This window comes from Fulmarus glacialis, unplaced genomic scaffold, assembly GCF_000690835.1.
Source record: "Fulmarus glacialis isolate BGI_N327 unplaced genomic scaffold, ASM69083v1 scaffold6845, whole genome shotgun sequence".
NCBI lineage: Eukaryota > Metazoa > Chordata > Aves > Procellariiformes > Procellariidae > Fulmarus > Fulmarus glacialis.
Genome location: NW_009212242.1, coordinates 1 through 16,628, shown reverse-complemented (window position 1 = coordinate 16,628; position 16,628 = coordinate 1). Strand labels below are relative to the sequence as shown.

The window sequence follows — 16,628 nt, the reverse complement described above, 5'->3', positions numbered from 1 at the left end:
CCAGGGTGACATGCGTCTGTCCGGCTGTCAGTGTCGTGTCAGCTGCCTTCTGTTGGCTGGGGGGTGAAAGATTTAGTTTGCAGCACTTGAAACTAAAAGTATGTTCTGGTGTTTTTTAATGTATGCATATATTTCAGTAGACCATAATAAGAAACTTTAGGAAAATATTTGGGTTTATATCTTTAATTGGCTTTCATATTCATGGGGCTAGGAATTGTATCTTAGTGGATTCATGATACAACCTCCTTTGGGTTGTTTAGTCCCACTGCCAAGACCAGGCACGAGAACATAAATATGTTGGTTAATATGCCCAATGTAGATCTCGACTGAGGAGAAGGGGTTGAGTACCCTCGGAGCAGCCAAATATAAATCGTACGTAACATGAGTTTAGACAGTAAAATTCATTGCTCTTGGTCTCAATAACTTACATTGAAATAGGAAGAGAAAAAGCATGGTTCTGTGCATGATTGTATTGGTGAGTAAAAGTAACTTACACTAGTGACTGAAAGTAATATCTTCACTTTGGAAGAGCCGTGCATCATCCCTGTGCTTCATGGCATAAGCCCATCTGACTATTACAGGTCAAAGTTATTTCGTACATGAAAAGAAATAATTTCTAAGTAATGTTCTTTCATGTTATTCTGAGATTTTTAGTATTGAAGTCAGAAACAGGAATGCTCAAGCAGAAGTTCTGAGTATAGCAGTTTCCATATTTTAATATTCTCATTCAAATCAGATGTGGCTACCTTGCATTTCCTTTCTGTCCTGAGAAAAATCCCCAAAGTATACCCCGTTATATTTTAATTACAATGTCTTTCTTCTGACTCTTCTAGGTTTCAGATCAGAAGCCGCTAGGTGGTTGGTCGGTTAAACATGGGCAGATTATCACATGTCCAGTTGTATGCAACTTTGAAACTCATGAATATATAGCTGTTCACGATGACAAGGTGAGATCCTTTATCTTTTCTTAAAGGAAAAAAAGGATGTAGTGAGTCTTCTGAGTGAATGTAGATAGGGCAGAAATCGGTGGTGCTAGATTTTTGGCTAAATGTAAACACATGGAGCTCTCAACACACTGTTGCAGTTCAGGTCATCTCCGCTCTTTGAGAGGACAGGGATGTGCAGTTCTACGGCTGCACGGCGTGTTCTTTTGTTAGTGACGTGAAGATAATCTGTGCTGAGCACCAGATTGGCCCTTTAAAAACTGAAGCATTCTCAGTGAATGCCTTATGCATACATTCTCTAAGGAGAAGTTATTTCTTTTGTTGCAGACTGGTTGACATTTAGAACTGCATGATTATTGTACTGAAATGGCTAAAATAGTTCATACTTGCATCCTTGTTTTTCTGCTCATGTTTTACAGTTAAACATTTCCTGTTTGTATACTTGTAGTGTTTGCTCAGCACATGCTGAACCTTTGGCTTTTTTTTGTTGTTGTTGATGAAATATCTTTCCTGACCTTTCATTGTTCTCCTTGAAACATTCTCTTTCAGATCAGGTTATCTGTATTTTAATCTGTCTCCATCACTTTGATCTACTTTCATTTAGAAATTCTGCTGTGTCTTTTTCCTTAACCTTACTCTTCCCTATCCTTTCTTCCCAATTCAAGATTTCTGAGCTTGGTTTGTATTCCTGTTATCTTGCTTCAGCTTCTTCCCATGCAAACTTTCCCTGGGTCAGTTTCCACTAAATTTACTGTGAATACTCTCTGTTTATTGTCCTCCTGTGTTTCAGTGATGTGCAATTGCTAGTATTTTGCGTGCTTGAGAATTCTATATATTACTGTTTTACTGTGCTTAAAAAATGATGCTTCTCTTAAAGGTTTTAAGAATATGGAAGAACAAAGATATTAACTTGGACAAAGTATTTAAAGCAACGGTAAGTCTCTTACATATGTTCACTTTTATGTTAATCTTTTGAATCCTGGTGGAGGGAAGAGATGCTAATTTTCATAGTACTAGTAATACTACATTTTAGCTGACCATTGTCTTAACTTGCGCTTTATGATGTTCTGGAATATTGCAAGGAATCCACTTGGACTGAGAGACTTGATCACCAAAGTATTACTCTTAAAATGATTCATATCGCAAATCCAAAGTTTCAGAGAATTTTCTTTAAAGATGTGAATTATGTTCAGATATAGATTTTTCTGTTCTGCTGGTGGATGTGTTAAACAACGCTTTGTGTTATGCTGTATAACAGTTGTTTGAACTCCTTACCCTCAATTATGTTTTTTCTGATATGATTCAGAAATGTGATGCTCATTGGGACACTTTCCTGGCTTTTTGTTGGGTAGTGATTTGCGATATTCATAGAATTTCAGAAAATTGGCAACTACTAGGCCTACATTATTAGGAATCTTACAGGTTCATCATTTTTCTGTTACTTGCTTATTGAAAGAATTTTTTAAAAATCACAGATAAAACACTTGGCTTTCAAGGTAATGTACTGAAGAACGTAGAAAATGTTTTTTTTCTATATAGCTTTCAGCTGATGTATACAGAATACATTCACTACCCAATGGAGGGCCGGTGGTACTATTCAAAGGAGGTGGTGTTCGAACTTTAGATGTCCTTTTGGAAGCGCCGCAACAAGAAATTGAAAACATTATCTCAGACGAAGTCATCAAGTAAGTGATACAATTTTATGAAGTTTTCTTCTTGCTCAAAGGAATTGATGATGATGATGAAAATTGTTCCCTTTTTTGAGGGGGCAGGGGAGAAATCTGAAGACCGAGATCTTGGGGTTGGGTTTTTTCCCAACATACTGTGTTTAAAATCTTAAAATTGTTTATACAGATATCCTAAAAATAAGAGGCTGCCTAAGGAATAGTGATATGACTTTAGGTATAGTCCTAGAATTTAGAAGACGTTCATACAGCTTTCTCGTTTTAGGTGGAGTGAAGCTTTTGTGGAAGGTCAACAACCTGTCTTAATTTTCGCTACTGAGAAAGTGAGTTGAATACTTTTTTAAAAAACTTTCATAGCAGCAAATCTAAGTGCTTTTTCTGAAATCCATCGCCTGTTTCATTGGATTTTAAGAGCTTTTAGTGAAATCATTATCCTGATTTAATTAATACCCTGTATATGTATTGTTTCTGATACAACAGTTAAATTGAAGTTGTGTTGCTTTCAGGGCTGAGGAGCCTGGCTCTTAGAACTTCAGAGAGCAATTAAGATTAAATACGGTAGACGATTGTGTGACTCTTTATTGCCCTCAAATACTGCTTATTGTGAAGAACGTATTTAATAGGATTTATGCTTTTAAAAAAAAAAGAATTATACATGAATCTGCCTTTATTCAACTGCTTCTTCCTGTGAATCTATTTGTTTCATCAAGTTAGAATTTTCTTTACATGCTTGAGTCTGCAAACTTTTCTGAATTAGACCGTATGTCCTATAGAAAACACAAATTCCTAATTTTGCTTAACACTCAAAGTTAAGCAGTACTAATACCTGAATTTCTGTTATCTCTTCTTTGTGTAAGTTAAAGGGAAACTTTATTTTCTTTTTTGTTTTAGGATGGGGATTTTTTTGTCTACGTACAGAAACTTAAGATGAATAGTCTACACAAATATAAGCTTGAACAACAGGAATTATCTAAACCACTGAGTTTCACAGCATATATAAAAAATCAAATCATCACACTTCTGTGTTTGTGTAAGTTATATTTTCTAACAGGATGTGATAATAAAGCAAAGAATTGAGTGGAAGGACATAAAATGTTGATATTTATGAATTACTGTTTAATATTTTTAGCTCTTTAAACTTTCTAAAACAGCTAGCGGTAGAAGTAGTAATTAAATCTTCCTGATATTTTAATGGCTGCAAAGGCTGACTGTTCCTAAATACTATGACTTGTACCTTGCAGATCTCGTGCTAGCTATACTTTTATTTTGCTGCGTTGCATCATAAGGTGTCCTTTAAATATCCTGTATTATTTCTTCTTTCAGCAGCTACTGGATTTTGTTCTCTTTGCATGTTCTCTTGCCATATCATATCAAATAGTTTTTCCACAATAACAGTTGATAAAAGCGTCATCGCTTTTCTTTGACAGATTCCAGTGACTCTGTGTACAAGGTTCTGATACCTCTGCAGCAAAATACTGAGGAGGAAGAGCAAATTTTGTCCAAGTCACTACTACTAAACCTTTCAGTATCTGGAAGTGTTCTAAAAGGAACTTCTTTCGTTGTTCTTGATAAAGACCACATCGCAGTATTAGGAAGTCTAACTGCATCTGGCGAAGAATCCAAAGGTAACTTGAAAAATCAGATTAAGATGTCGTAAGGTCTAAAATTTCCTTAGGCAAAGCACTAAGTAGGAAATAGTGCAAATAAAATGTTAGTTGGCTCTTGAAACTAGCACGTAGTTGAGCTGTGCCGTTCAGAGCACTAGCCGAAAGATAACCTTTACCAGTAAACTGCATAGTGGCTTGCAGGACTCTATTCACTGTTGTGTTTCAGTATTTGCTTTCATGCTGTTTGTGAAACAGTTGAGAAGATGCAGCAAGAGAACTCATGGATGGAGGGGAATTAAAAGGAGGACTTGGACACTTGTAAAAGGACCTATGCAGGGAAACGGACCTAATGTCCTCTAAGCAATCAGTGTCTAAAATAAGTGAAACGTCAGTCTCGTGCCTAAACTTCTGAAGTGTGGGATCACTGAAATTTAAGTCACTGAACATAGCATTTTATGACAAAATGTCCTTCCTGACTGGAAGCCACACTGGCTGCTGTCCCTCTTGCCGCAGCTTCTTGTTTAAAGCTCTTCGCTAGAAAACTAACTCTTCTTTAGATAGATACTTTTCTTGAGATCTAACCAGAATGACTTAATTCCTAATGTTGAATACCTTACTAACTGTGCTATTTTGAAACAGTTATTTCTATTTCCTCGAGTGTTTTTAACTGAAAGTAGCAAAAGCAAACAAAATGTTGTTTTTTGGGTTTGTAACATCTCTCTTATTTTCCCTAGAGTGCCTAACAATATGGAACACAAAATTTCAGACATTGCAAACTTCAAAGGAACTGCCCCTGGGAACCAGTGGACAAGTAAGCTTAATCTTTAATTTGTGGTCCATAAGCTTTGTGCATTTGGCATGATAACAGTGAAGAGACTGGTGGGCTTCAGAGTTCTGCTTCTGCCTGGAAGAGCAGTGAATGCCAACTTTTCAAACTTCTGCCAGCTTCATCAGTTGATGAGCAATTTTTGTGAGAATATTTAGCGGAAGAATTGTTGCTTATGGCAATTTTTTTGATAATTCATTATCTTCTCACTTCCAATTATCTTGATTATTTAGGGAGAATGATATAGCTAATGAAACAGAAAACCCAGCCGGTATCTATTCTGTTCAGACAATTTGCAACTGACTGCCTAAATGATCCCTGCATCTCCCTAAATAGCATTTCAAGATGTTCAGGTGTCAATTAATGATAAGTAAACTGACACCTAAGTAATAAATGCATAGTGAAATAGAACAGCTGACTGTTTTTGTCATAAAATTGCACAAGAGGGAATTTAAAAAATAAAATTATCAAGTGGACTGAATGCCTCAGAGCAGCTGCTGTACTTTAAGACAACCCTGGAAAATACTGAGCAGAAGGCTTCTTATTTCTGTATTTAAAATCAACAGTTAGTGAAGGTCTGCTAACAAGTGTTAAACCTACCAAAAGTAATTTAAAATAATCTGATCGCTGACTTTTAGTTGAATTTTGTAGTAAGGAGTTAAACATCAGCTTGTGCAGGAACACAGTTTTCTGCTCATCTTCTCATTAACAATATGTTTTAATATTTTCTAGTTGTGGTGTTACGAGGAAAAATTTTTTTTTACTCATGGGAAAGTGCTAACAGTAATTATGTACAAGTGTGAAACATCATCCTTGGCAGCTGCTGTGGGAAAGCTCAAGGACAGTCAAACCCCTGGTAAGAATTTTTATGATTACAGTGAAAAGATCTTGTAAAAGGAAAACTTCTGAAATTGTATAAAAATTATTTTAATACAGTCCTACAAAATCAATTGAATCTAAACAGCTTGAAGTAACCTAACACTGTATTCTGTTCCTAGCTGTTAAGTTTACTGTTGCTGAGAACACTGAACAGAACACCGAACAGAACACTGTTGCGTGCTGATGCACGCCAATGTCTGAACTTATTGAGGCTTCACTTAAACTGGGCTGTCATTCAAATACGGAATTACTGAAAATACTGGAATGCTAGCTATGAATACTGAAAACAAAATGAAGCGCTGTCTCCTATAAATTGTTTTCAAAGAGTTTGTGGTTAGATGGGGCAATGTCAAACCTTAGTTTGTAAACTTTAGTTTAAAATTGTACTGTCATAGTGTCTTTAATTTAGCATTGCACTGGTAAAATGTTGTTGCAAGTAATGCTCACAATAAATTGTATAACAACTTATTTCTCTTCCTCCCAGAGGCTAAATGGAAAAACAGTATGCAAAAAGGGTCATAAAATTACCTGCTGCTGAGATAAAACTGGAGACTTTCTTGGCAGAAAATGACTTGGATTATACTTTAGAAAATACCTATTAGTATAAGAAGTTGATATAATACTCATATTTCAATAAATGTGCTTTAAGTGTTACCTCCATATAGTTTCATTTTTATGTTCGCAGATGTGTCTTCCTTTGTAAACTGGAATACCCTTGGAGATGAAGAGCTGGTGGTTTCCTATCAGTCGCAGCAGTCTGTAGCTCTAAAATCTGAGTCCAAAATGACTGTAAGTTAGCATTAGGAGCATGTGAGGTTTTTGTTGTTTCTCTTGTCTCTTCCCCATGCTGCTACTTTTACTTCCAGGTGTTGTAGCAAAAGGAAATTGCACTTAAATTTGTCACTCATTATTTCTAACACTGTTTCTGGAATTGTTCTACCCAGTTACTAATTGTAATCTGTGCAGTAAGTTGACACATGAAGTTCCTAGTTATCTTGATTGAAATCATTAAACATACACCATCTTTTTGGAGCTGAATAATAACTTTTTGTTTTTGTTTATAATAGTTAAGGTCAAAAAGGAACACTGTTGCTAAAGTACAGCCAGATACCTTATCAGTTGGGCAGCTCTTACTAAATCTAAAAGTAAGTAAACCAAATATCCTAAAGTAGTGTTTTAGACACTCTCAGAATATTCTAGTTGTCTCTTAAGCTATTATCTTTTTCCATGTCCTCTTGCACGTATAAAGTTGACGAAGCTGCCTTAAACAGGTGAGTTGGAGCATATTGTTATTATTGTGCTAGAACAGTACTTGGACATGATGAAACTAAAGTTTTGTCATAGGAATGTGTTCTAGAACTGTACAATACAGGGCTTGTAATAGCTATCTGAATTCTGAAAACTTGCACAACTTCATTTTGAATTAAAATCTTCTCGTACAGTAAATAAGGTGGGAGGATATTTCACCTGAACTCTGCTTTTTTAGATTCTTATTTATGGCTTTAATTTTGTTGAACACATTTTGGATCTAGAAAGTCAGAATGCTAGGAATTCCACTGCGAACATAGCAATAAGCTGTTTAGTTCCTTTCTAAAACTTGCTGCAAGTGTTGTGATCCCTTCCTGTGTGAACGTACCTATAGTTCAGCTGTGGCTGGACATCTTGGTAATGTTACTGAAGTAACAGGCGAATAATCCCAAGCAATTATTGAAAGATACTGTTTACCTGAGTTCAGAGTGAGTAATTACTCTCATTTGGCTCTTTCATGATTGAGAGAGACTACCAAAATGCAGAGGTGAGGGTTTTTTTGTAAATTTTTTTAGCTTGAATTCCAGAATAAGTCTGTTTCTACTTGGTCTAATTAGTAACAGTACAGTTCTCAAACCTATGCCTTGTATTTCTGAATTGTACAGTATTTGTCATTTTCAGGATACTTCTACAACTGTATTTGAAGATGAATTGAGACAATTGATGTCAAAAGCACAGATGCCAGATTTCCAAGCCACCATTGGATGTGTAATAACTGCCCTTATGAACAGATGTAAAACAAATCCAAAGTACTACCCTCGAAATTTCCTGCTACATATAGTCCAAACCCGAGACTTGTCTTACAGGTGATGCTTCTGCATTTTTTTAGTTGTAAGAATAGTCTTTAAAAATAAAAGAAAAAAAGTAGAAATTCAGTTCTTTATAAAGCACTCTTGAATTATCAGAATTTACTATTGAAGGTGCTTATGCTTATTTTCTGAAGAAGCTGACACTTCCCAGATGGATTTTTGTGTAAAACAAGATTAATACTTCTGCATTAGTTGTCAATGTAATTTTCAGTGGGTGTGAACTATGCAGCCTATTCTTTTCATATTCTTACAGTTTATGTCCAGATTTAATGGCTGTTGCTTTGGAGAAAAAAGATGTGCATCTCTTACAAATCTGCTTACAACGGTTTCCAGATATTCCTGAAGAAATTACTTATGCTTGCTTGAAAGTATTTTTAAGGTAAGTTGGAATCGCTCCTTCTTTTTTTTTTTCCTTTTTTCTTCTTCACCAAACCAAGGCCCTTAATAAAAAGCTGTGTTTTGCCAAGAATGACTTTAACTTTATAGATGAGCAATTAATACTGTGCATGAAATTCTTAATTCTGAGTAGAGTGTATGTTGTAGTCTTGCAGACTGACAAACTTTTCACAAGATGGCTGTTGCATATGTTAATTCTAAATTCTATGTAAAAGGTAATTAATTGAACATGCCTTTTGGTAACACTGCTGGCTTGAATGGCACTCGTATCCTTCTATACATGTTGTTACAGCTATCTGTTTACTGCGCAACAGACTTAATTGGGAACTTACCTGAGGTAAGAAGCCCACAAAAAAAGATCAACTCTTGTAAGTTCATGACAAAAATGGTTTTCATATCCCAAAAAGGATGAAGTTTTAGGTAGGCACTGTAACCAAAAGAAAAGACTGTAACTGTTGTAACTGTTCCTCTAGGCTTCCAGAGCAAAAACAATTCTTTTTTTATTAGAAACATCAGATCTTGTTAATTTCATACCTTAGAATTGTCAAATACTTTATTACTAAATATTAGGAAAATCATAACTGTCTTACTGGTTGAAGCAGTCCCGCTAATGTCAGAATACAACAACAGTCTTGAATGGGGTATAGCCTTTAAATCAGCCCATGACAGAATGTCTAATAATACAGTAACTTACATTGTTGGAATAAAAGAGCATTACATGTATTGTTCAAGGTTAATAATTACAAAATATTAACTGTTCTCTCATGGCTTTTATTCATTCTGCAAGACTCTATATTTTAGTATATGTTTTACTTTTATAGTAAGCTTCAAAGAGTTCATAGTGTGTACTATTGCTGGGTTGATGGCATTGCTGATTTTAAAGCTAATCGAAAGTATTAAGTGTCTGGAATTTTCTTCTACAGCATTAGTGAAGCCTGTCTTCAAAGAATAGATGTGAATCTAGAATCTGTAATCTGTTACATTGATATTGAATTCAACAATAAAGAAGTTAAGACTGAAATTGTAGAAAATGGTTTCAATGCAGAGCTGGAACAAGACATCTGGGATACTAAAATCACAAAGGAAACCCATCTGACGGCTGATGGTGAATTCTGCCCTGTTGGACCACAGAAGGCAGCATTATTGTATCCTCTGTATATTTTTGAAGGAAATGAAGGAAAGTCATGGCATTATATGTGGTGTGAATGTTTATATTTAGTACTACTAAAAGACATCTTCTGTTATTGTTGAAAATTTCTGAGAAGTTCTGATAAGAGAATTTCCTACTCAGTAGAAAAATTGTTTAGAATATAAATAGAAACAGTTAACTTTCAGGCAGCATCTACACCAATTTAAACTTGTATTATTGCAGAAGTGTAATAATACTTTGTCTAATTCAAGAGAAAATGGCATCAATGATTTTGATGTTTGCCTGTTGAAACACATTAGCCAATTACATACTTGCAGAACTGTTCAAGCTAACTGTATTATTTCAGTTGCTGTATGTATTTCATGATAGAAATAAGGGACATTCAAAAAGCTGAAATAGGACCTCTCTCAAAGAACCTAGAAAAATATTTTAATTAGAATTCACTTCAGTTTGTAGAAACTGGTATTTTTTCCTGCAATTTTATTTCCTTAATAGTACTGCACAGAAATGCTGTTCTTCATTCGGCTTACAGTGAAACATTTCTTTTGCCTCATCTGAAAAACCTTCCAGCTCAGCAAGCTGTAGTAAGTATGTTAAAATTATAAGGTTTAAAACTCCTTATTTTGGGGGGCGGGAAAGGGAAGAGAATTTTTCAACTGTATATCAGAAACTTGCCACTCTTACTGGAGTCTGAATCACTAACTAATGCATGAAAATGAAATTAAGATGCCTAATAAGATTTAATGTTGACAAATTTCATGTTTTTCTACGTACATATGGAACTTTTATTAATTTTTGTAGTCCTTGCTTATTTTAGAAAATGTAAGTAAGATACCCTCTTTATGATCCAGTCTACTTCGAAAATGTTCGTATTTTGTTAGCAAGTAGAGTACCTTTTCTTGATTTGGATGCTTTTTAAGAGAGGAACGAGACATGCTAATTTAGTCAGTTCCATCAGAAACAAGTTTAGAAAATATGAGAAGGAAACTGTACACTGTGTAAAATGCCAAATGTAATACAAATCAAACTCGAGTATTCAATCTCAGATTCAATCAGATTAAAAAAAAAAACTCCCCGGTCCCTCAAAACCTGAAATATAATTTCAAGAACTGCACGTACCATAGTACCTGAGCATATGTGTGGCTTTACAGTGATTCAAAAAACCACACACAACAGAGCAAAGCTGATCTTAGCACTGACCCATCTCCTTGATTTCTTTTTTTGGAGGGAGAAAGAAATCTTTGACTTGTGCTCAGCACAAGATGATGTTGACCTGATTCTGACCATTAGCAACTTATCCTTGGCTACTGAAAGTGAAACTGGGCCTAAAATTTTTAATATTGATACAGTTTTTAGCAAAGTTTCTATAAAAGTCTGTCTGAATTAAATTGCACTGACGCAATCACTGGAACAATGATTACCCCTGAACGTAACTTTACACTGAATATTGCTGTGTGAGAATTTTCAAACATCTGGCTATTGACGATGTAGGAGAACCATAACACTTATTTTTAATGCATACTATACAGGCATCTATGTTGCTTTAAAAAATAAATTTAAAAAAAAAATCCTTATGAGTATTACTGTGTGCAGGACACAACTCCTTGGTCTGTCCTTCAAAAATATTCTGACTTTTCTACTTTTAGCTGTTTCTCAGGTATTTATACTACCTGTACGTAAAATGCAGTGAAAAAATTAATACCACTCTTCCCGGAATACGCTCTCCAACTATAAATCAGGTGAGAAGCTAGTTCTGAGTTGCATTTCCTTCGGTTTCTGTGGTGTGTAACTTAGTGAGTAGTTGTGAATATCTAAAATCAGCTGAGATCTACATTCATTCTATAAAGTATTGTCTATTAATGTAACCTGTATGAAGTCAGATGTAACACGACACTTTTTACTGTTGGAAAATAAATATACTGCCTGAAAATATGAAACCATGCATTTTGTGTTAAAGATAATATTTCAGAGTTCAGCTTTTAAAGCAAAATCTGTGTAATTTGCATATCATAAAGTGTAAGCGTACTTTTTCTTGTTTGTCTTCAGATTATGGATTGGATGTGCCTGTTACTTGATGCTCACTTCACAGTTATGGTGATGCTACCAGAAGCAAAAAAGTTGCTTTCAAACCTGCATAAGTTTGTGAGAGCCCAAGTAAGTTGCATCTTCTGGCATATTATTTCATTTTAGTGTGGATTGAGAATATGGGGCGGGGGGGGCAAACAACAAAAAATTAAATAGTAAATCAAATAATGTCTGTTCTCTGTATGCTCCTTCCTGAGCATGAAATGACAGTTACCTCTCTTTCTTATTTTTATTTCAAAAGCTGCTATATTTATTTGGTTTAAATATCTGAAACTGTGCAGAACCACAGCTAGTTCCGCAGTATAATGATGTATGAAAAGAATTAAAATTTACTTTACTGTAAATATCTGTGTTTTCTTGGTTTTAGGTACGATTCTACTCTGAACTAAACAAGATTGAAGGAAGTTTGCGAGAATTACAAAGACTTAACCACCAGAAAGACTCTCAGACATATTCTATTGAAGTGCTGGAACTTATTTGAATTTGAAATGAATTATTAACAGATTTATTTTTTATTGATTCCTTTTACGACGAGGATGTATTAGCACTCCATATTGGGGACGTGAAAAGTTGTTTTCTACATAGGAGGAGCACGGTTACTCTGTAGCTACGTGGGAGTTGTAAGTTTGAAACTTGTGTATTAAAAGCTCTCTTTTTGACTGGATGAGAAGCTGGATGCTTACTTATATTTTCATGTATAATTTTGATACAGAATCATAAGAACATCCTAAAAATGCCACATGATTCTTGGCAAAGAATTAGTAGGATATTTGCAGTAAGGCTTCAACAGATGTTTCATCACAGGAATTGTCATTTTTATTCTGCTTACTTAATTTTTAGTTAATAGTTGAAGTCTCTAATTAGGTTCTTCAGAGTTCTCTTATCTCCACTCAGGTTATGAACTATAGATGAACTCATTTGAGTTTGCTGCTTTGATTTTCTATTTTTAAGTTGTTTTGTCCAAAGATGCCTTTGACATTTACAGACTTAAGCTCCCTGTTTAAGCTAAGTGTAGGTATAGGGTTGTTGCCTAACTTCACATTGCTTTCTCTCTCCTATGTGTCATGGTATCACAACTTGTTAGTGTACCCTTTCGTGCTTTCCTTTGCAGTCCCACCAGGTCCTCCTATGCTGCTTTTAAAAAAATAGAAGGGAGGGGGTTTTGTGGCAGTTAGTAGTTAAAATCTTGAATGCCAATAATCTGAAGCTGTTTTGATGCATCTCATATCTGATAAGACCACCTGCATCCAAAAGGTGCCTACAGCTAGAGAGAAGAGGTATACAGCAGGAACTAAACTCCTTCCTCAAATGAAGAAGCAAAGTGCAGTTATTTAATAGGATGTCTTGTTACAGTCTTTATCTCAGAGGTTGCCATCAGCTGAAGTTTTCTCAAGCAGAGAGACTGCTCCTCTAGAGCATGCTCTCCTGCACAGACTTGCAGAATGGAGTTACTGGATTTCAGCATAATTAGCTGTACTTCAAGTCTTCTGCTTTAGAAATTTCTGAAGCTTTCTGATGTTGAAAGATTGCATCCAAGATAGCTTCTGCTTTTTAAATACTCATCTCTTGAAATCTTGCCTATATACATTTGAAGCTTTGGGGGAAGAGAAGAGGAGCATAAAAATAGCATTCAGGTAAAATTTATTGCTGTGGACTTGGAGTGAGTTTGACATGTCTTTAAGCTGACCATGCAACTGGTAACTGCCACAGCTCTGAGCAGGAATAGTATCTTGCCTGTTAGATTGGAGCAAAGAACTAACCTAGCTGAAAATAACTTTTCTTTTTGGATAGTGATTTTTCTCTGATAGTACTGACTTAAGTATATGTCACTGGACACAGAGGAGACATCCAGTTTGATTTGCAGCAGAATGTTGGAAATCATTGTTTGAATAAAAGGCTCCTTAACCTTTGTCAAGTTAAAGTTGCCTGAGAATGAACAGCATTTTCTTTCTTTCTCTGGCTAGAACTAGAACATAGATTATTATGGCTGAAGTGCTAGGTGCATAACTTGTTGGACATTGGCTGTATAACTTTGAAACAGCTGCACACAGTTGAAAGCCTTAAGACTTTGGAAGTTGACATGTTCTAGTTGTATACACTGTTATCGGAGGTCAGTACCAAATGTATGTAAAAGTAAAATTTAAAAAAACACTACAACGGGCCACTGAAGAGTCATAAAGAAGAGTACTTCCTGGCACTGGCAGTAGTTGCTTTTAATTTTCTGAACAAGAAAACTCATCTCCGATTAAAATAAGGACATTCTTACCTACATCAGTGTCTGTTTTCCCCAAGTACTTTTTCAAAGAGTGAACACCTCAAGTTAACCTCATCTATACTGCTTGTTCTATACAGCTTGAATTCTAGCATTTCAAAGTATATCTTAGCTCTAGATTTGTTTTGACTGTCTTTTAAAAAAAGTAAGTGATGAACTAAAGTTTTATGAAAGCAACACTTGTTGAAGGTATTACAGGTACAAGCATCTATTGAATTGTACTTCTGATGAGGTGGTCACTTAAAACTGACTTGTTATAAGCTTCTTTTGAGACTGAATATTCATCTGAATGAAAGCTCATCTGGGATTGGGGAAAATGGGATGGATAAGCATAATGCTGGATTTCTTGAAATCTACTATAAAATGGATGGTTGGGGACAGAAGCCTTCAGAGAAGATAGACTTACATCAATACATGTTCAGCATAGCAAAGAAGATGTTAAAAACTTACTTTTACTAATAATGTGATTGAATATTAATATAATTCAGCATATCAGTATATTGATATACTTTTGTTTTTCATCATACTAAATAAAATGGTAATTGGTAATATATTGAATTACACCAGCAAAAGTTATATAAGCCCTTGCTTCCTCAGGCTGACTTTATTTACAGCTGAGCTCTAGTCTAACATTACTCAGCAACACCTTGGTGTCTTCGGAATGTACATGTAACTGATTCTAGAGCTGAATACTTAAATTCAATGCCTAATACATGTTATGAAATAATTTGGAGGGAAGGACTGGACAAAAGCAGCTCAATAATTTAAGCAAGAGCATATGCTGACTTGTTAATAATGCCATCCAGCTGTACGTTCTTAAGTTCTTTCCCTTACCCTTGGAGAAAGGAACCCATCCAGACAACGGCTTGGAACAACTAGGCTATTCATCTTCTCCTAAGTGTCTTTTGAAAGGAGCCTTTCTCTCCATCTGTCTTGAGTATGGAGGCAGTATAGGGCCTCCTACCTAAAATTCCTCTTCCTGCTGTATTCAATTCACTTATAAATATGCTCATTTAACTATACCAGCAGACTCAAAATAGGAACTTCAAGTTCCTAATGGAGATATGTTTTGTTCTTGGGAGTGGACATGGGTAGGCGAGTAGGTTAAGGGGTTATGGTTGATTTCTCTGTACTGAGCTAAGCTGTGTGTTGGAAAGGACTAATTTATAGTCCTGACTCTGAAAGTTAACATACCTCTCTATGCATCCATTTCTCCACCTATAAAATTAAAATTCTTTATGTCCTATTCAGTAAGCACTTTCACATCAACAACTGAAAAATCTTAAATAAGAGATGGGATTAAGAGACAAGGTATTCTGGTTCACAGTATTCAAAGGCAAATGATTCTTAGCACCTTTGATCTACTACAGGTACACAAAATCCACAGTATTTTAGAGATGCTACAGGCAGTAGATACACTAGATACCTTTGCTAGATTCTCAATGTGTAGATGGCAGAATTCACAGGTGTTTTTTCCAAGATCACAAAGGGAGATAGTGAAATAACGTACCTCAAAACATGTATTCCTGTATTTAAGGAGTTACCACAATCCTTTGCGACCTTGTAAGAGGTTGCAAAAATTAGCCTGACACAAGCAATCTAAAGGTGACTTTGAAAGATTCAGAATACAAATTGAGTATAAAGGTGTAAATTGAGTATAAAGGCAATGTTGTCTGTTGCTGTGTCTGTATTGTACGCTGTCTAGAACATGGCTCTGAGCCTGTGCAGCTGCACCACTGAATATAAAAGAGTGCAACTGAATATAAAAGAGATGCAGATAAAAAGCTGGGTATAAGAGTGCAAATTGGGCTAAACCCTGCTGCCTGGTGCCATTGTGACATTGTTGCATGCTTGACGCTGCGGCAGGTTTGTGGGTTTAATGAGGTTCTCAGCCTGAGCAACAAGTTAATGAACAAAAGGAACTTCAAAAATTACTATAGAAGAATGCAAATTAAATTACACATTGGACATATAGCTGGCATGCTTATGGCATGACCAGTGTTGGGTTTTACATCGCACAGAAGCATAAGCAAGGGACTGAGAGAAAATGAAAATGCGGACACACTTATTTGCTAATGATAAGACTTCAGACTCTCTGGGATCCCAAAGCTGTGTAGATTTAGCAATGAAAAGGCGGCTGGTTGTAAGAAATGCAAGACGTTTGTGTGCCTTGGGCTGGCTTTCAGTTTGTACTGCTTTTCCTCAGGAAACTGATACCTGAATTCAAGCGGTGGCATTAGAAACCCAACAGTGCAATTGGTTTATGTAGATTTTTAGCCCCTCGGGGGCTCTGGCAAATGGGAAAACAAGAGGGAATACCAAATAGATGAAGCCCATCTCTTTTTCGTAGTGCTCCAGTGAACTGCAGACACAGCAGTTCAGAGAAAGTAGATGGACAAAAATGCAAATGGTAGGGCCCTGTGTGATCTCCTCGCTCTGTTTTGCTTTAAACCGATCCTGGTTAGGTAATGGTGAGCTGTAAGAGGGTTTTAATTTCTGCATAATGGGTGAAAATTTAAAACACGGCAAGAGATGAAGGTGGCAGCGGTCAAGGGGGCCTGCTTGGTGCCGGGGGAGGGCGGCCGCCGCCTCAGCGCGGTGAAGGAGGGAAACCTCTCCTGAGGGGAGACCTGCTGGCTCTGGTTTTGGCGGGCGCTGCGTTGGGGG

At 36.0% G+C, this 16,628-nt stretch overlaps 1 protein-coding gene across 1 annotated transcript; it reads left to right on the top strand.

Moving 5' to 3' along the window:
• Positions 1 to 830: 830 nt before the first annotated feature.
• On the top strand, positions 831 to 12,353 carry NOL11 (nucleolar protein 11; the record flags this gene model as incomplete). The annotated part of the gene is given in 17 exon segments (XM_009577803.1): positions 831 to 947; positions 1,822 to 1,878; positions 2,484 to 2,629; positions 2,895 to 2,952; positions 3,521 to 3,659; positions 4,057 to 4,254; positions 4,971 to 5,047; positions 5,795 to 5,918; positions 6,627 to 6,730; positions 7,009 to 7,086; positions 7,871 to 8,055; positions 8,312 to 8,437; positions 9,378 to 9,599; positions 10,110 to 10,188; positions 11,251 to 11,343; positions 11,651 to 11,758; positions 12,057 to 12,353. Coding segments are annotated over 17 exon segments (2,025 nt in total), but the record flags the coding sequence as incomplete, so codon positions are not given.
• Positions 12,354 to 16,628: the final 4,275 nt, after the last annotated feature.